The sequence below is a fragment of the Diaporthe batatas genome (genome assembly GCF_019321695.1).
Source record: "Diaporthe batatas strain CRI 302-4 chromosome Unknown Contig00025, whole genome shotgun sequence".
Classification (NCBI taxonomy): Eukaryota; Fungi; Ascomycota; class Sordariomycetes; order Diaporthales; family Diaporthaceae; genus Diaporthe; species Diaporthe batatas.
Genome location: NW_025408572.1, coordinates 266,086 through 285,771, shown reverse-complemented (window position 1 = coordinate 285,771; position 19,686 = coordinate 266,086). Strand labels below are relative to the sequence as shown.

Genomic DNA, 19,686 nt, shown 5'->3' with positions numbered 1-19,686 from the left:
TAAAGGTCAAAGGGCGCTACTACCCCGAGGGCACGATTGTTGGGTCTGTCGCATGGTTGAACTCGAGAAGCAAGGCTGCTTATGGGGACGCTGAGACATTCCGCCCTGAGCGGTGGATCGTTAACGACACGGCGGGGTCAAAGGAGGCTGTGGCCTGGATGAGATCCAACTTCCACCCCTTCGCCGCCGGCCCTGGGGCCTGTCTTGGGAAGAACCTGGCAGTGGTGGAGATGATGCTTACATTGGCTAGAACGCTTTATAGGCTGGATTTTGGAAGGGATCCGGGTTTTCTGCTGGGGTGTGATCATGTTGACAAAGAATAGTTCCAGTTGGAGGATGCGTACATCTCGCTTCAAAAGGGTCCCGAGTTGCAGTTTGGGAAGAGATTTTAGAACATACTATTGTCGGGCTTGGTGTTTTCTTCATTCCGCGAAACTATAAGTACCGCTCTGATACTTGTTGCTTGAAAAATGTCAGAATAACACCAAAGAAAGCAAATGGTATTTTAGTTTCTAATCCCTATACATATAAAGCATATGTGGCGCCTTCATACAGTGGTCAAAATCTAAGACCCAGGGTTAACAAATTCCATTGCAACTGTAGATCCTCAGATTGATGCTGTGTAGCACCAACCCTGACGTGCAGCTCTTACATGCGCTAATTCGCATGACTGAGGGGTTTCTGCCTGAATCCTTCACCTTGGCGGTCACACTTGTGCTGAGTGTTATTTGAATCTTACCTACTCGAGTGAGGCGAGACGCAGGGTCTCACTTTCCCACCTTCGCGGAACTCAGTTGCGAAGCACTAATATATCTTGGCGGTCTGGGCATTGATTTATCAATCTATCCTTGCTGACAGTGGCAATATTGGATGTAGAAGTGCCTTCCTTATCTTGACTCAAGTTTCTGCCTACGTCACATCGGTCACATCGCAGTTTTGACTCCAGCGACGAATCTGTTTGCATCCTTTCCATGACCATCACGCCACGCCACTATCACGAGGACTCTGAAACGACTGACAAACCGTCAGCAATCTTGGACAATTCCATCCAACATGTCGAAGCTGCCCAAACTCCTCGCCAGCCTCTTCCACCCTCCCGAGGGCATATCCATTGTCGAGTCTGACCGGTACCAGTACTACCATAATTGGGGCTTCACGATCTATCGTACCGCTTATGGCGCGACCACCGACCAACAGTGGCTAAGTCTCATCTCCAAGATCGAGGCCCGGGCCCTGGACGAGATCGAGGCCCACGGCGCGTCGGAGCCGGCTGCACCCACACTCAGATCCCTCTTCCGGCTGGATCCACGTTCCGACCCTGACAGACTCGATGGCTTATCGATGGATCAGGTGCGTGAGCTCTACCAGGAGGGTGAGGCGAACCCTCGTGACGGCAAAATGCCTATCATGCATGCGTATAACCCCACCCGCCGTCACTTCCTGCTCGCGGACGCAGAGGTCCTCGACGCCGTCGGCCGGGACGAGTTTTGGGTCAAGTGCGTGCAGGCCGACTATCATGACGCCCATTACGTGCCGAAGCACCCGTTCATGGCCGGGCAGGCGTTTCTCGGATGGACCAATATGACCACGCGGAGCATTTTGGAGCTGTGGTGGGACTTGGCCAACCGGGATCTGGTGGGCATCGCGCCGCCCGTGATTAAGGGTCAACAAACTACATTATACGACGGCGAGTTGACTGGGCACGGGCGCTAAGGAGAGCCTCGGTCACCACAAAAGTGGCAATTAGTAGAGTGCTATCAAGATCCATCCATCTCCCAGGATTTACTACGGTATGGCGGGCTTGGAACTATCTCGTGGGGAGTCCGTGGACATATGAATAAATCAGTTACCTAGGTATTCACGCCTACTGTACATTGGTGGAAGTTAGTCAATGCTTGGGAAGAAATAGAAATCCTAGAAAATGACCGTCCGTTTCTGCCCAAAACCAATCCCTCCTCCTCCTCCCTCCTCCCTCCTCCCTCCTCCCTCCTCCCTCCTCCCTCCTCCCTCCTCCCTTCTCCTACATCCTACATCCTCCTCCTCCCTCCTCTTCCTTGACTTCGTTTCGGCTAGGGGGCCAAGTAGAAGCTAGTATTTAGAGTAGAAACCATTACCCGTTAGGGAACTGTTAATTCTGGCACTTTGATTAGCTCTATAAGCAAACTGTTACCAAACCTATGGACCCCCGGTCTAGTAGGTATAGGATTTTGTAGCATTGTGTGTAGAATAACAATAAGCTAGCTGGGAACATAACATACAATAGCAAGACTTTGGGGGGGGGGGTTTATTGGCCAGAATCACAATAATCAAAAACTCATTACCAATTGTTTTAAAAGTGATCAGTGTCATGTTGTCCGGCAACGATGCGAAGTGCCAGCACTTGAGATCATCGTATTGTGAGCTCGGTTACTCCCTGGCGCTAGTAGGAAGCCCATGGGCCATGGACAAACGAAGCCTGCCTCCCGGAATAGCTCTGCCATTCAAGAGGCGGATGGCAGCCTCGGCATCAGCCTTGGTCTCAAAATCTACGAAACAGTAATGATGATTGCCAGGCTTTGTTTGTGTCGATGGATGTGGAGTAATCCGTTTGCTGATGGCGACGCTGAATAAATTCCCACTGTGTTAGTGTCACATTCATCCGTTTCATACACACTGCATTTTCATATTGCAGCGGGTTATTGTCGTGGAAGGACTCACATGCTGAAGCCGTCAAGCAAATTTTGAACCTCCTCATCATGCTCTCCCTGGTTGCTCATCTTGCCAAGTCCGCCAAGATAAATTCTAGCTGATGCGCCACTCTCCTTTACGCCTTGGAAGTGCTCTAGGGCTTTGTGGGGTCCTTGCTGTGACTCTCGGCTGTCAGACGCACGGCCTTCGTCATCGCTCGGGCGCTGGGCTCTCCAATCACCCCATCTTTGGGATGTCGGCTTGTAGTCGGGCTTCCTCCATGCTCTCTCGGCCCCCTTGGGCTTGCACGGCCCGACCTTCACAGGCCGATCCCTAATGGTACTGCCTGCCAGGCTCTCAAGCGCTGACTGTGCGCTGTCGGAGCTCGTGAAATCGATAAAACAGTATCCTGGGTTACGCGCTGTGACGGCGTCGATGGATATATGGACATTCTCGACGTCTTCTCGAAAGCCATTTGCAGTCAGCATATCGTCGATCTCACTGGGCTTGACTTCGTAGAGGAGGTTGCCGAGGTAGATGCGCTTGCCCTCCGCGATCTTCGTAGCGCTTCGTCCGTGCTCGGGCTCATGGTCTGGGAATCCTGCCGAAGGTTTCCCTGCTGCCGGTGTGTCCCTGATCGAGAGCCGCTGTTGTCGCCTCGCCAGTTTCGGCCGGTGGTCCAATTCGCTGACATTGTGTCTGGGGTGGATGAATAAAGACGTGAAGTGATGGTGGGGGCGTTGGTTCCGAAGGAGACAAACGAACTTAGGGGTGGCAGTTGAAAAAAGGACTGAGGCTGCCATCAGCTTATATAAGCAATTTAGTTTTACGCTAAAGGTTAGACTGAAAAGTCGGTGACTTTATTAGTACCTAGGTGATCACATGGACACTAAATAGGCTTACTATACACTTTACTACACTTACTTTAATAATAGTTTATAAGAAAATAATAATGTAAATATTATAATTATAATAAAAGTATATTATAATATATAAGTTTTAAAAAACTAATTATAATATAATAATTTAAAATAAGTATTTAATAAATAATAATTATTAATTTACTTATTATTTTATTTATTATTATTTAATTTACTTTTATTTCTCTTTCTTACTTCTTTCTTCCCCCCTACCCTCCTCTTTTATCCACCGTCCTCCCCCTTCTTCCTCCCTCCTACAATGAAAGGCGCAAGTACTAGCCACACACCTTAACCGTCCGGCTAAAAGACTATAATAACTAATCTATCTATTAGTTATCTCTAATAGTATATAAGTGGCATACCTTCACTCCTCCACCTCCCTCTTACTATTTTTTATTATTTATATTTTAAATTAACTTTATTAAATTATTAATATAATTAAATAAAATAAGTTTATTTTTTATTATTATTTAAAAAATATAATAATTAATATCGTTATTTAAATAATATCTTTAAACTTTATTTTTATTTTATAAAATTTAAGTTATAAATATTTATTATATTCTAATTATTATTATTAATATTATATTTTTTTTAAATATTAAGTTTTAAGTGTTTATTATTATATAAAACGTTATATATATTCTTAAATATATATAAAATAGAAGTAAAACTATATTAAATATAATAAGTATTAGTTTTAATATTAAATTAAGTTTTAATATTATTATAATAAAGAAACTTTAAGTTTATATTAGTAAAAATATTAAACTTTTATACTATTATTTAAATATTTATATTATTTAAATAATATAAGCTTTATATTAAATAAATAATAAATTAAATAATTATATATACTTAAATAATTATAGAAATATTAAAATACTTATAATAACTTATTAATCTCTATATATAAAGATTTAAAAATTATTTATAAGATCTTCTTATATAGTATAAAAGATCGTCGATATACTTAAAAGTATAAATACTTTTTTAAAGTATTTAATTTAAGTTCGTTATATCTTTTAAATTAATATAGGTACTATATACCGAGTTTTAATTCTATTATTTAATTTTATAAATCTTATTATTTTTAAGAACGAAGATTTATAAAGTAAAAATAAAGGGTATAAAGTAACTTCTTTATAAAAGTAAACTTTAATATTTATTATAATTTATTTAATATATTAATTTAATTATTATAAATAAAATTTATTATAATTTATAATTTTTATTATATATATAAAAAGAATTTTAACTTAATAACTTATAATTATAAAATATAAATAATAATAAATGTAAAAACTTTATTTTTATTATATAAAGTATTACTTTTATTTTATATTATAATATTTAAAAGATTAAATTTTAAGTTAATAATAATATTTTATTATATAATAAAACTTAAAGTTATTTAATAATATTACTTTTAAAATTTTACTTTTAAAAATAATATATTTATAAAATATTATAAAAATAATTATTATTATATAAAAATAAAAGTTAAGAATATAATAATAATTTCTAATAACTTTATCTTTAAATATATAATAGTTATTAAATAGTAATTAATAATAAACTATTTTTAAAAGTAAATATTTATAAATATTACTTATAAAAATTAAAAGATTAAAAGTTATTTTAAAACTAATATTTATATACTTAATAAGTTAGTTTACACACTTAGTATTTTCTTTCTATATATTTAATATATATATTTCTTAATAACTCTCTTATATTTATAAATAGCTTTTAAGTTAATATTAAGTAACTTTATAATATATACTTTTTCTTTAATTTTTAATACTTTAAATATAAACCCCTTTTAAACCTCTTTACCTTTACCTTTTAAAACCCTTTACCTTTACTTTTTAATACCCTTTCTAACTTATATACCTTTAAATATATTTAGGTATTAACTAAATATTTAAATATTAATTAAACATTAAAACGATAGAAGTTTAAAGGGTTAAAAGGTTTAAAAGAATATTAAAAAGTTAAAAAAAGTATAATTTTTATTTTTATCTTCTTACTTTTTAACTTTCTAATATTTAATTAGTATTTAAATACTTAGTTAGTACTTAGATATACTTAAAGATATATAGGTTAGAAGGTATATTAAAGGGTTAAAAGGTATATTAAAAGGGTTATTAAAAAGTAAAAATAAAAGGGTATTAAAAGAGGTATTAAAAGGAGTTTATACTTTAAATATTAAAAATTTAAAAAATCCTAATTAGGTATATAGTTTTCTATAAACCCTATATATAAAAATAGATATTAAATATATAAAAAGAAAATGCTAGGTATATAGACTAACTTACTAGGTGCATAGACGCTAGCTCATTGTCCTATACCCTCCGTTTTTTACCTTATAAATCTACGTTCTCTTGATTTCCGTATATCTAGGTTAGCACCGTATGAAGGCGCCATGTATGTCCTCAGACGTATACGGAATAGAAGCGAAACCACATACGGAATAGAAGCGAAACCACATATCTAGGTGAGATACTCTTGACATGCTCGGTTGCAAAAACCATATAAAACTTACAGGCTTAAGGCAACCGCCTGCTACCCGTCCGGACTACTTCCCTAAGTAGTTACGTGTTCGAGTGGTATCTGCAACGAGATCCATTGCCCCACAAGATAAACACTATTGACACCTTGACGCGGATTTAATCTCGCTGGATGACACAGTGCAGGCTGAAGCACGTTTCAATCATGTGCAGTGACTTGAGGAAGAGCCAAACAGCACGGAAGGAGGGCGGGGTGGGGCGGGGGAACAAAGAGACCACCAGCATTAGGAGCCGTACGAGATTCTCATAAAATCAAGCTCCCATGGTATTAGGTCTTGATAATCCAGTTATAGTCAACAAGACGAATTGGCATTTGATAATGGCACGTGGGTTGCAGATCCCATTGTTCACCTCCAGTTCACCTTACCCACTCGCATTTATTCTGCAAAACATCCTTATTCACCATCCAAAACACTGAGCCCCACCCTGAAAATCTGTTGCACGACATCAATGATCTGGATGCACCCAGGCCCTTTCAGCACTGATCGGCAGTGGCGTCAGCAATCACAGCCTCGCCAGCCTTCTGCCCAACCATAAACGTCGACACCGCAGGGAAGATGCCCGGGATCTTGGGGAACACGCTAGCATCAGCGACACGGAGCCCCTTGACACCGCGGACCCTGAACTTGGAGTCAAGCACAGCATTCTTGTCTCCCTCAGCACCGATCGCCGCCGTGCTGGTGCAGTGGTGCCCAAAGGTCTGGCCCTCGATCCAGTCCTCATCCGCCTTACCGCAGCTACCGTTGGCGTCCTCGCCGCTGGGGCATGGGGGCTCGATGGTCGTGATGGGGCCAACAGGCGCGGCGGTCGCCTTGTGTACGCGGCGTGCCCACGCGACGTAATCCTTGACTGCGCCCATGTCCTGCTCGCGGCCCTGCGTGTAGAGCCGGAAGTTGATGTCCGGTGGGTCCCTGGGGTCCGTGCTGACGATCCTGACCGAGCCGGCGCGGTTGGCAACGTGCTGCTTGACCATGCTCATGCTGAGTGTTCCCGCTGCGTCCTGTGGCCCGGGACGGTTGCTGAGACGGTTAGCTGGTGGCCAGAATCCGCGGAATGGGGCGCCGTGCATCATCCAGACGTCGCGCTCGTCGTTCTGTGTGTGGTTCGTCTTGATGAATGTGTAGCCTGCACCGGAGCCCTGGCCGTTCTTGGAGCGTCCGACCACCGGCATCTCCTGGTTGTCCTGGAGGTTGGCGCCGACGCCGGGAGAGTCGACGAGCACGGGAATTTTGAGAGACTCCAGCAGAGACGCGGGGCCAATACCGGAGAGTTGGAGGAGCTGTGGGGTGTTGAAAGTGCCCCCTGATACGATGACTTCCTTGCGTGCCCGGGCTGTGGCTTTGGTGCCGGCTGCACCACTGTTGCGCGGGTCTGCCTTGTAGACCGACTGGCCTGTGAGGTACTCGACGCCAGTTGCCTTGGGAACACCACCGCAGGCGGTGGAGTTTGTGTCAAACAGGATCTTGGTGGCCAGAGCGTTCATCTTTAGAGTCAAAGGCCATTCTTTGTTGTTCAGAGTCTCTTGCACACGGTGACGAGAGCTGAAGCGCTGGCCTTGGGCATTCTGGTGGGAGGCGAGTCCCCAAATGCCCACTTGTTTGTCGCGGTCGGCCGCGAGGAAGTTGGGGTCGGCACTGATCATGCTTTGGACCTGGTTGGCGTCTTTTCCCAGCGCAGCGGCTTCTGCACGTGTTTTGCGCGAACCCAGCCTGCGAGTTGGTTTGGAACCAGCCATCGAAGCCGTGACCAGCTGTGCCTTTTGGGAGGTAGTTGTTATGCTCGATGTTTTGGAAGAGAGTCCTCATGGATGAACCACTATACCATGTGTCAGCGACTCGTGTGTTGGCTGAGATCAGGTTTGATTAATCAGATTGAGTACCTCCAGGACGTGTCTCCGGTCAAGTTTGCAATATAATCCCAGTCGCTGTCGGGAGGCAGGTATGTCACCATGGCATTAATCATGGATGAGCCCCCGACAGTCGCCCCTCGTGGGTAGTAGACCCCAAGCAACTTCGCTCCGGATGGCTGGCCGGAGTTCCCAACCCAGTACTGGCCAGCAGTTGTTCGCCAGGTCAGGAACCTGAACTTCATAGTTTTGGCTTCCTCTTCGTGGTGCTTGACGAAGAAGTCCCATGTTGACGAGGCTGGATAGGCACCAAAGGGTTCTTCGGCCGCGTTGTCACCAGCCTCCAAAAGCAAGACGGAATAGCCAGCCCGAGCTACATTGGAAGCGACTATTCCTCCCCCAGGCCCAGAACCTATCACGATATAGTCGTACTCGTCGGCGGCCTGACGTGTGGTGAGAGCGTCAGATAGCACCCCCAGACCCAGGAGAATCGTAGAAGCGCGGAGAAGCATGTTGAGGACGATCTTTCAATGAAGACTTTACTTCTACAGCCGCCAAATGCTCAGTTCCAGCAGGTGGTGAAGCGGGTGTTGCTCTTCTATACTCATCCGGTCCTCAGCAGCACACTTCCCCACTGACCCCGCCCTGTCTGCAGTGTTTGATTCTTTCCTGTCTGCATTTGGAAAATAATGGACACCTTTATCAGAGACCCGAGACAACAACTCTTGGCACTGGCCACCATACTGACCGGTCTGAAAGTGGTCGGACCCAATCATCCCGATTTCCTCCCCATCAAATTTCTACCTAGGTACGTAGTAGGGATGCGACCACAGGAGCCTGTGCCTGGCTGGAATCTTTACAGTTGATGGATCTATCTCCCAAGGTATATCCGCCCCCGCGGGAACATCGGAAGCCCCCCGATATTCGCTGGCTGCAAAATGGGACAAGTGCCGTGCTTCGTCACCTCTTTTCGGGTAATTCAGTCTTGGCGTCAACGCCGTTCCAATGCTTGATATTGTTGGACCACGTTTCAAGGATCCAAAAAGACACACATTGGCGGTGTTCAGCTGGCATCAAGCTTGGCATTATACCATGGGATTCATGATGGTACTCTGTACTCTATCCGTAGCTTTTCAAATTTAGGCACGACTTGGGCATTGTAGCGACAGCGGGGCGATGCTACGCGACGGCCACCGACCGGTCGAGCCCTTTAGGAAGGTGGTTTTCTCATTGTCTGTCAATGCGCAGCTGCCATTGCACCCCCAATGGATCGAGAAACCCTGCATGTGATTACTCCATTGGCACGACCCTGCGCTGTTGTGGATGATCAATAATGTGGGGTGGTTTTGTTTCCAATCCCAATGCATATAAAACGAATGTGAGGCCTTCATGCGGCGGTAAACGTTCAAGACCGATCAAGACTATTTGTGAACATTGTAGGACAAATAGAATAAATTTTGATTGTCTTTAGAGATAAGAGTATCTCCCGTGACAGGATTCGTGCCTGCATATTAGGTAGTTTATGAATGTAGACATAGGGGATTACGCAAGCCATGGCTGGATTTTGTCTAGGAATTCCTTGCCATTGAGCTGTTGTTGGCATTGAAAAGTCTTTGCGAGGAAATGCGCGAATATCATACAAATAACAGGCCAGACTAATCTTGCGTGGAGAAAATTAAATATTGAGATATGCAAATACCATTAGCAGCATGAAGCAAGGCTGAAAGCAAGCTGGAGCCCTGACACTGGTGGTCCAATGCTGTGGGAAGAACGCAGTCAGAAAGTGTGCGAAGGACCACCAAGTGACTTCCTTATTAGTATCACTCTGCCTCAATACTAATCAATGTCCTCGAAGAAGCTCAAAGCCTGTTCCCCGAGCGTCCTTTTCCCGCCACCATTGGCGTGGCAGTAATCAGCCACGTCTTGGTTGTATAAGACAAATCTACCGGGGTAGGTCACCCTCTGAGAAGCGTCCCCGGCGGCCTGTCTGGCCAGATCATCGGTCATTTTTGGCCCGTTAGCCCCAGATAGAGGGCAAGTGTGGTTATTGTTATAGAATGGCTGGCCAGTGATGAAGATCGAGGCACCAGGTAGAGCGTGTTCGCGAGCGTTGGCGATGAGCAGCTTGACCTCATCGTAGGTGGCCCCCGGGTCCTCGAAGACGCAGATTTGTACCCACACCGCTTCTGGCCTCCCATACAGGGCGACCTGTTGGTCGAACTTTTGCCATGCCGTCGAGTTGCTGTCGGTCCACGACTGGACGACGAGGTCCCTGGTCCCATAGGGCCCCCACATTCGAGTACCGCCGTTGGTGACGTAGCCCTCAGCAGTGTCATCCGCCATGTAACACCCGATGAACCCCATGGAATTATTTGCCCATGGTTTCTGCGCCCATGCTGAGGCCGCGACGGCCAGAAAGGAGAGTAGGTTCATATGCATAGTTGGGAGGCTTTTGTCCATGGAATCTGGGCCCGAGGCTCATGGGCTAATTTAGCAAAATCAGACGTCCTCGAGGAGCATGGAGTGCTTATAGAATTTTGCCCCTGTTGAAACTTGTGTGACAAATGGCGATGCAGTTGGCTGGGAAAGTTGGGTCGCTATCTTCCGGGTTTGCTTCGGGTTCTCCAGTGGTTGGGGCCGGCAATATAAATCAAGAACCTCCCGTTCAGCTACCAGTGGGGTGCGGGAAATATGTACTTTTCCAAAGCCATGTCGGCTAAACCGTTTCGCGGCTGGAACAGTTATCTACACTTCTATTCGTTCGTACATAGTTGTGCCAAGAAACCGTGGCCAATTGAAAAATCAGGCTTGATTGCAGATCAAGAGCAACCAAGCTCCACCTCCTGTTTCTTAGCCTAAGTTCTACCGAATAGAGTATCAAATGGTGCCGGCAGTAATAAGGTCTTTGGTGAGGTGATGCAACGGATCACACTGAGAGTGGCCCACGAAGTACCTAGGTACTCCAGGGCCCGGGAAGCTATCTGCCTAGGTAGGTACCATTCATTCCATCTGCGGGGCATTGAATTGAGTACTCTTTTCGATGACAGTTGGGAGTGGAGGAATTGTCAAGCCATTTGTCTTGGCTCATGAGAAAAAAGATGCAAAATGAAAAGAAAAGGAATTCCTTTATGGAGGCACAATTTCTTGGAGGGGTTTCTTGTGTTGTTAAGTAAGGGATCACCAGAGTGTTCAGCTGTATCCTTAATTACTGAACGAGTATTTGCCTGTAGTCGTCTCAGTTCTCATACACAACAGGTGGCAGAATACCTTGGATCACGTTCTGGGCCGCAACTGAAACAGAATCAGGAGCCTCAGAAGAACTCGAATGGAAGAAAAATAAGCTAGAGGCACTTTATTAGAAATGAGAGATTACCCTGATCTCAACTCCACACCAGCGACCCAGCTGAATTGTTAGTTTCTATTTGTCTTGCCCGAGAGGCCTGCAATCAAACTCTTCTAGATTTTCAAATCGCCCATTTTCTTGTGGACCACTATCCCAAGTGCCCAGGTGCTGACCTGCAAAACACAAGACTGGGATAGGTGGCAATAGCGCTCGGATTTACGCTTCCAAGGTTCTAAAGGGGATAAAAGCAACGTTTAAGGCCACCTACCACGATCGTGCAGATAACGATACCCAGCAAGATTCAGTCTTTAAGCTTTCCCTTTATGCTATCACACACTAGGTGTTCGAGTGTTTACCGTTGTATCAAGGGACTATATATCACTCTATAGGAGAAGATCCAGATTAAAGACGAAACCAGATACCTAGGTAAGCTTCTACGCTCCGCACCAGGCATAGTCCATAGCAGTTCAGCTCTTCTCCGACGGCGATGCCTTCTCGCCCATGACAGTGGCAGCACTCCCATCCTCACCCTTGACAGTCTCCACTTCCAAGTCTGATTCAGTGTCATAGGTCATATATTCGTCCTCATCCATGTCCCGGTGTCGGATCCAGAAAATGGCTGTCTGAGCGAAGAGCACAATTGCAGGGCCGAACCAAATCCACTGCGTCGTCAGTATCAGCAGGGAATCCAGAGAGATCATGGGCCAGAAGAGGACAGGGTGTTTGGTGTCAAGGAAGCACTTACAACAAGGTACGGATCCTTAATCACAGGCGTCAAGACCTCGCCAGCGGCAGCGTAGAGAGCAGTCATGAAGAGACAGATGGAGAAGACCACCGATTTCATGTGCGCAGGGGCACGGGAATATGCTAGCTCGTAGGAAGTCACGTTGACGAGGATCTCGGAGACTGCGCCGAGGATAATCATGGGAAGCTCCCACCAGACGGAGATAGGCGACACATTGTCGCAGGTCGAAGCCATATACCCACAAGGCGAGGTGCGATATACATAGAGTTGTGCAAGTCCACCGCAAATACCTGAGATTGCTGCGATGATGAAGCCGACTGTCATGCGTTTGATGCGGCCGAATCGAATGTTCTTCCGGGCTAACAGAGGGTAGACCCCATAGGCCATGATTGGGGTGAAGACGATGATTGCCAGCGGGTTGAAGTTGGATAGGAGATCATTTGGGGCGCCGTTGAGCGTCATCGAACCCGCCAAGTTGGAACCTGCAGCTCCGATGCCGCCGTCGTTGAGTGAATAAATGGGTATGTAGAGGAAGACTTGGCACGCGGCCCAAGTGCGGCCCACGTCGGTAACGAGACGGTTGTTCCATTTCACTGTCATTCCCTGCTCTGCCAAAACAGCAGGGCGGGCGGCGTCCCAGAAGTCTTTCTTCCATACCATGAATTTGTTGTCTTTGCAGCAGATCCAGGTAATCTTGAAAAAGTCGTTCAGCTCGGACCCCATTGGTGGCTTCTTGACGATCTTCTTGCTCACGCCCACAAATATGACGATAACTAAAACATAGATGATGGTTGGTAGGAGGAATGCCAGCCAGAACCCGACGTAGCGCTCAGCATAGGTAGAGGCCAGGGCGAAAAATGCACCAATGTTGATGAAGCCATAGTATATCACCATGATCCGTTGAATCGTGGTCTCCGGGTCCACTAGAACTTTCTCGCCAGACTTCAGAACCTTGGTGTACTCTCGCTGATGCTGGTATTGATCGATCACTGTGGGTGCGACGTTCGGCTTGAAGATACCAGCACCAATTGCAAGCAAGAAAAACGAAATCATAAAAGGGGCGATGCCTCTGCCAGCTTGGAGCAAGGACGGGGCAGCGCCACCGACCATGATCACATGAGCTACGGCCCCGATGCCTGCTCCCCAGATAATGGTCTTGTATCGACCTAGCTTTGTGTCTGCGATCCAAGCGCCGAGAATGGGAAACACGTAGGCGAGGAAAGTGAACAACAAAACAAGTGCCGAGGCAAATTGTACGCCTTTTCCCAAAGCGCCCGGCACGCCATTGATGTCGGACTTGGCAACAGCTCCAGCGCCGTTGCCGCCCTCAGGCAGAGGATACTCCATGAAGTTGTTGAAGACACCAGTTGTTGCGTAGTAGGACGCTCGCTCGGCCAGCTCGGCGACGCAGAGGATATAGGCGATGGCGGGGATCGTGTCGGGCACCTTGCGAAGAGTGCTTCGCTCTTCGTCGGTGGGTGGGGGGTATTGCTCATGATCGTAGACGTCACCGATACCTGTGGAGGTCTTGGTGACTATCTCTGCGTCAAAATTGGCCTTCTCCTCAGACACAGTGCCGACTTCCGGGTGGACGGCTGGGGGTTCCTCAAAGGGCGGAGGCAGAATGCTTGCCTCGCCATGATCAGTGGTAAGTTTCGCTAGCATGATGTCAGTTGCTACCAGTCAAGAAGAAACAAATGGAAAGACAGGCATTGAGGCGCTTACACATATTGAGTTTCGGAACAATAGTGCTCTCGAGTTGAGAGCAACAACGAGTGGCCGTGAAGGTTGCCACCCCGCTAATAAAGCGGAAGTTGGAGAGGGGATGCGAAGGGATATTTCAAACGCAAGCACAAGCGGCACATGATAGTTATAAGAGTCTAAGCAAACAGAGGGTCCGTCACATTGCATGTAGTGATACTACATCCTACGCATTCCACTCGGATATCTCCTACTACGATGCCGGGTTGTCGCAGCCTACCTACCTAGGTAGGTATCAGACCCACAAATCAAGATTTGTACCCTTGGCATCTTTGATAGCAGTACTGTATATCACCCTCCCGTATGGCCTAGCCTATCTGGCTCTTTGAATCTTTGGCAGGATATGGCAAGATCCTGCTCGACAAGTGCCTCGGTGTCTCTATCACACGATCGCCACACAACAGCCCAACTTTCACTCTAAGTCGTGACCCATATATGTTGAGCATAGATGCGGCGATTGGAGACAAAGCCAGGATTAACGTCTCGAGTAAGTACCTAGGTAATGAGCAGCGGAGGACTTGCACTCCAGATGGGGAAGGTGGTGCGTGCCAACGTGCCATGCGGACGATCGCGTTATCAGCCGCGCCCATTTGCCCATCCAAGATAGCCAAGATACGAGGCCATGGGGAAACCGAGATGTGGGTAATGCTTGATGAACATTCCACGCGACTGGCTGGGATGGCCCTGCTACCAGTGGGGCCGTAACTCGATTGGGACGTTTCTAGTGTACGCGTGGCGATGGTGACCTCGGGACACTCGGAACCAGCAGGCCATGGAACCAGCAGCCCAACATGACACGTTCGGTGTTATTGATATGACCTTATCGTCCCTCTGATAGCATCTGTCACCTGAATTGCCGGTCGCCCGAATGAATCAAGCTTGATTCAGGGACTTATTCAGTTCGCTGGCCGACGTAGGCCAACTGTTCGTGTCTCTACTCATCCGATGGAGGCTTGACATTGGGTTTGATTCAGGGCAACGATCCGGATGCCTGTCGAGGGAACCACACTGACTTGGAAGCTCCTTATACCCTTACAATTGTCGATAGATCCCGTGCCAAGAGATGACGGCGGCAGATCAAGTTGATTAGCATCCACCGGGCTGACTTGGCAAAAGCTTGTCAACATTCAACAAACTTCAGGGTTCGTTTTGGATTCCAGTTTGTTGATTATTAGCAGGTGTTGCAGCCAGCCTCTGATATATCACTATCTAAGACATGAGCAGTCACTGCTTGAAATCCATGGCTTTCCACCAGCTTCCGGTGCTGGCACCTTGCTAAGGTCCCTTACCTCCTGGCCATCTAGAGCCGAGCCGGCGTTTCTAGACTGAGCCGTCGCCTTCGCATCACTCAAGTAAGCATGGAATATGGACTACTTGTATTCTTTGAGTTCCTCTGTTAAGCCGGAGCAACAATGATTTCCCTAGAAGGGCAAGGCAATGTAGAATTATTTTATTTTAAATCAGTGGGTTTCCCCGTGCAGAGAATTTGGCAGTGACTTTCCAATTTGCTTGAACAAACTAGTATTCTAGCCATAGAGTTAGGCCATCCCTATTCGTGCCGGCGCACTTAATAAGCATAGGGAGCAAACATCATCGGAGAAAGAGGCACGCATGTGTAGGGGCACTTTTGTCGGTACAGTCCAAATCTGTGTCTGTGTCATCATTGGTAGGTGACGCTTCGCCGGCTGCGCACACCTTGTTCTCAATCTATAACTACTAATACTTATTTCGATTCCACTGCCGCATACACCATTTTTCAATACTCTCCGTGCCAGAAAGAAAAAGACCTCATCGACAGACTCTCTGAAACTCTGGAGCCTCAATAACCTTTCCATCTGTACCGCTCAGGGGTTCTTCCCATTCTTGCCCGAGCTTAGTCTTTGCGCCTTCGTAAGATGGCCTCGGCGACCATTTCTTTCTTTTTTTTTTTGTGTGTGTTTTCAATTCTTCCAGTTGCTGCCCCGTCGCTCCAGATTTCTGGATGTATGGATTCCACCCTTGCGGAGTCGATGGAGACTGGGGAGGTTTGATCATTTTGGGCGTAGGGCTTCTTAGCCTTTCCGCCCTTCCCGTGGTTACCATGATGCTTGTGCCTCGGGCGCGAGGAAGCGTTAGGAGGACCAGCATTGGGAGGAGACGGACCCTTGGCAACAGAGGGAGCCTTTGGAGGATTGGGAGGTGCTGCAGCTGCATCTTTTCGCGAGGCTCTTGACTCTCTCCTTGGCGCGCCATTCTGGATCGTGAAATTTTGGCTTATACCGCTCAAATCGGCTCCTCTGCCCTATATCGTGTATTTTCCTGCCTTGCTCGAGGTCTTGTCCTCCAGTGCCCTCAGGCGATGAGCCAGGGGCGCCGCCATCGGTCACGGTTTGCGCGGTTTCATCCCCGCCTGCTCGTAATGTTAGTCACCTGTGATTTTGTGAAAGGAGAAGAAGAGTACGAACTAACATTGCCGTTGCCGCCGTTGGGCCTGCCGCGGCCGAAAGATGGCCCTGAATACCATCTGGAGCCGTCAATGCCGGAAGATGACTGTGGACCCCATTTACAATTGCGAATGCCGGACGACGGGCCAGGCAGATGGGGAGGGTGGCGAGGTGTGTTGTTGAAAGGGCCAGGCATGCCGGAAGACGGGCCAGAGGCACCATCGTCATGTCCGTTCTGGTAGCCACCGGGAGCGTTGCGGCAATGAAAACTGCTGCCTCCCCGAAAGCTACCGCCGCCAGAGCATGAATCTCGACCCCATTGAGAGTTGCCGAGGCCGAAAGATGAATCAGGGGCGCCATCATCATGTGGGCCCTGGTCGTCACCAGTATTGCCACCAGTGCCGTTGTTGTCATGGGAGCTGTTGTCCACAGAAGAAGAGCCAGAACTCCTAGAGCGCTGCCATGCTCACCGTTGTTGTATCGCGTCCCCCCGGGGACTTGGGCGAATAAGTCTCCGATCCTCTTTCTCCGAAGATTTCGCCGTCTTGGTCGACAACGGCGTCATTGTGGTTGACAAGCTTTCTCGAGAACACGCCTGGAACTTGAGTTGAAATTCTGCTCCCTGTTCTTGCGACGTCTTTCTTTCTTGTCCTGCAAGCCTCGAAACATCATATGAGATATGTGATCTCCCAGAATGTGGCCCTCTGACAGATCCTTCATAGACTGCCATCATCGTCATCTGGGGCTGCAGCGACAGCCCTCGCTACTCGAGGCGTCTGGGTCACCAGCTTGTGTTGTCTCGACCTCGCCGCGGACCGTGCCTAGGGTCAGACCGTCATGAGGCATGAGCTCCTTGCCCTTGGGCTCCCTGCAAGGAGGTGCGTCATCGTCGTTCTCGCCCGAAGGTTGAGATGCAGATCCATCACCAGATTTTATCCCATAGGAGGTTATCTTATAGGAGGCTGTCCTGTAGGCATTATGGGTGATGTGTATAAGGGAATATACTTGTGCGGGTGTATTCTGTTTCTGAGGGTGCGAATATCTGATATCTTAGGAAGACTTATCGTCCCCCCCCCTCACGTCAGCATCCTCTTATGCAACTAAATAGATTCACAGCCTTCTTGATGTTACACGTTGACGGTGTTGTCTGGTACTAGCGAAATAGCCAAGCATTGGCATAACTTGATGGTTCCAAGTGTGCATGTCATGTAGGACAAGCTGACATGGTGCGTACGGAGTAGAAGCGAGTGGCCCAGCCATTCAATGAGCTGCATAGTCTGAGTGTGGTGACTTCCAACTTTGCTCAGTCATGTCTTATACGCATTACCACGAAGCTGAGATAGCGTGGGGTAGTGTCTCTAGTTGTCGACTACAAGATAGCGCAGCTGACAAGAAATTTCCCCCTCTTTCTTTCAAGTAGTGAGATTATGCCGAAGATCACATACTACTACGGTAAGTTCTCGATATTCTACAACAAATCGACTTCCTTACCTCTCTCCTAGATCGCCACAACTTTGGCGTTACAATCCTTTTTGTGACTAATCATAGTAACCAGACAGCTTTACACCACGTGCGATTAAATTTTCATATACCTAGACACTTGCTCAGCCGCAGACCACCTAACTCAGCTAGGCCTCTCTGTCGCTGTCCACATGGCATATGACAATGTCGTCGCGAGGTTTACTCTTGCCGGGAGCATGATCTCCTGCATTGCGACTTTCTGCGTGCTGGTATCATACATGGTGTATCGGGAGGAACTGCGGTCCTTCAGGCAGGTTCTGGTCTTCAACCTGGCTCTCGCGGGTACGTACTGACAATCCTTTCCCCCCTCCGCAACGCGACCGCATGAACGAGACGTATATTCTGGTATCGGCCATTCACGAGGCTTTCAAATCCCAAATTATTAACACTATCTGCCGCGTAGAATTCCTGAATACCCTCAATAACTCCATATCGGGCGGCATATACATTCAGGCCGAAGCACCCAACCCCGGCCCAGCCTGCATCGCCAACGGCTTCGTCAACCAGTTGACCGTACAGGCCGTGGACTTCACAATCATGGCAATTGTTATCGTGACACTTTTGACCATCACACGGAAGACCTATCTACCAAACGTCTCACTCGCGGCCAAGACAATCATCTGCCTCTCGACATGGTTCGTGCCAGTCATCACCAGCACCACAGCTGTTGGCATGCGGGCTATGTCGCCAGTAAGCGGCAACTGGTGCTGGATTACTGCGGATAGAACAGACCTATGATACACTCTCACTAACGGCTGGAGGATTGCAATAATCTTCCTCACAGTGGCGCTGTATGCCTACATCTGGTGGTATGTGCGCCGCCATTTCAAGGCCCTGTTTGGGGCAGAGAGGGGCCGTACCGGCAGCTACAATCCGTTGACGGGACAAGGAACGTCAGAGAAAGACACAGGCAGAGGTTCAAATGCAGGAAGGTTTGCGCTCAAAGAGCGATGGCAAGGTCTAAAACTTGTCATGGACTCAAATGATGCGCGGAGCCGTGCGAGGACACCATCAGGAGCAGAGCTCACAAATCAAAACAGTGGGGACACTATTCAGTCGTCTGTTTCATGCGACCAGCCAACTCACAGTTGGCGAAAGCAGTCAGGGGGCCGCTACCAGGGTATAGGCGTCTCCGCGACGTCCTTTGGGTCACCTCTACAGGAGGCAGCCGAAAGCAGGCCGATCCGGCAGCACGCAAGATGCCCGACCGCATCTACAACGACAGATGGGCCTGACCATGATGGCGCAGGGGACAGCCGCGAAGAGGTCTTCCGCTCACATAATATCCATATGAGCTTCGTCGAGCAGCATCTAATCCACGATCCCCCGCCAATCAGCGATGCTGGGTTTTCTTCACCGTCTTACGAGCAGTCTATATCGTGGCCACACTCGCAAATGACCAACACTAGTCGTGCTTCCAACAACAGCCTCTCGGTGACGAAGCCTCTTGTCCACACATATGTTGAATCACAGAGCGAATTCCGTCACGGCTCCTCATCGGACACCAAGTCCGGCCATAACAGCCGCGGCGTCGAGAAGGAGGTTCGTCGGATGCTACTGCTCAACGCTTATCCAACCCTATACGTGTTACTTTGGATTCCTGACATCGTGAACCGCTTGATGGAGGCCACGGGCACGGCGCCGTCCAATACGAGGATTGTTGGAGCTCTGCAGAGCACGAGTCAGTTTGTAGGCTTCGCGAATGCCCTGACATTTGGACTATCTGCTACGATGAGGCGCCGCATAGTGTCTGCGGCGTCCAGCAGCAAGTTGGTGTGGAGGAGGGGCGAAGTGTGAAGGCGGACCGAATATTTGGATGGCCACCTGGAAACACCTTCGCCTGCCTATTTTGCGATCGAAAGCTATAACACATGGGGATCTTACTTG

The 19,686-nt window shown here is 47.6% G+C and overlaps 6 protein-coding genes across 6 annotated transcripts; 2 read left to right on the top strand and 4 right to left on the bottom strand.

Annotated features, from left to right (window-relative positions):
- Positions 1-1,053: 1,053 nt before the first annotated feature.
- On the top strand, positions 1,054-1,713 carry KVR01_013323 (uncharacterized protein; the record flags this gene model as incomplete). The annotated part of the gene is made up of 1 exon (XM_044788275.1): positions 1,054-1,713. One exon carries the CDS (start codon positions 1,054-1,056, stop codon positions 1,711-1,713), a length of 660 nt encoding a protein of 219 aa, XP_044637777.1.
- Positions 1,714-2,262: 549 nt separating this feature from the next.
- Positions 2,263-3,470, bottom strand: KVR01_013313 (uncharacterized protein; the record flags this gene model as incomplete). The annotated part of the gene is made up of 2 exons (XM_044785653.1): positions 2,263-2,602; positions 2,698-3,470. The coding sequence occupies 2 exons, from the start codon at positions 3,468-3,470 to the stop codon at positions 2,407-2,409; spliced, it is 969 nt and encodes a 322-aa protein (XP_044637767.1). The 3' UTR covers positions 2,263-2,406.
- Positions 3,471-6,635: 3,165 nt separating this feature from the next.
- Positions 6,636-8,518, bottom strand: KVR01_013319 (uncharacterized protein; the record flags this gene model as incomplete). The annotated part of the gene is made up of 3 exons (XM_044783232.1): positions 6,636-7,803; positions 7,850-7,975; positions 8,040-8,518. 3 exons carry the CDS (start codon positions 8,516-8,518, stop codon positions 6,636-6,638), a joined length of 1,773 nt encoding a protein of 590 aa, XP_044637773.1.
- A 1,324-nt stretch (positions 8,519-9,842) lies between these two features.
- On the bottom strand, positions 9,843-10,445 carry KVR01_013290 (uncharacterized protein; the record flags this gene model as incomplete). The annotated part of the gene is made up of 1 exon (XM_044791774.1): positions 9,843-10,445. One exon carries the CDS (start codon positions 10,443-10,445, stop codon positions 9,843-9,845), a length of 603 nt encoding a protein of 200 aa, XP_044637744.1.
- A 1,371-nt stretch (positions 10,446-11,816) lies between these two features.
- On the bottom strand, positions 11,817-13,823 carry KVR01_013309 (uncharacterized protein; the record flags this gene model as incomplete). The annotated part of the gene is made up of 3 exons (XM_044785983.1): positions 11,817-12,011; positions 12,095-13,752; positions 13,820-13,823. The coding sequence occupies 3 exons, from the start codon at positions 13,821-13,823 to the stop codon at positions 11,817-11,819; spliced, it is 1,857 nt and encodes a 618-aa protein (XP_044637763.1).
- Positions 13,824-17,930: 4,107 nt separating this feature from the next.
- KVR01_013268 (uncharacterized protein) lies at positions 17,931-19,596 on the top strand (the record flags this gene model as incomplete). The annotated part of the gene is made up of 4 exons (XM_044784033.1): positions 17,931-18,081; positions 18,203-18,503; positions 18,888-19,065; positions 19,309-19,596. The coding sequence occupies 4 exons, from the start codon at positions 17,931-17,933 to the stop codon at positions 19,594-19,596; spliced, it is 918 nt and encodes a 305-aa protein (XP_044637722.1).
- Between the last annotated feature and the right edge of the window lie 90 nt (positions 19,597-19,686).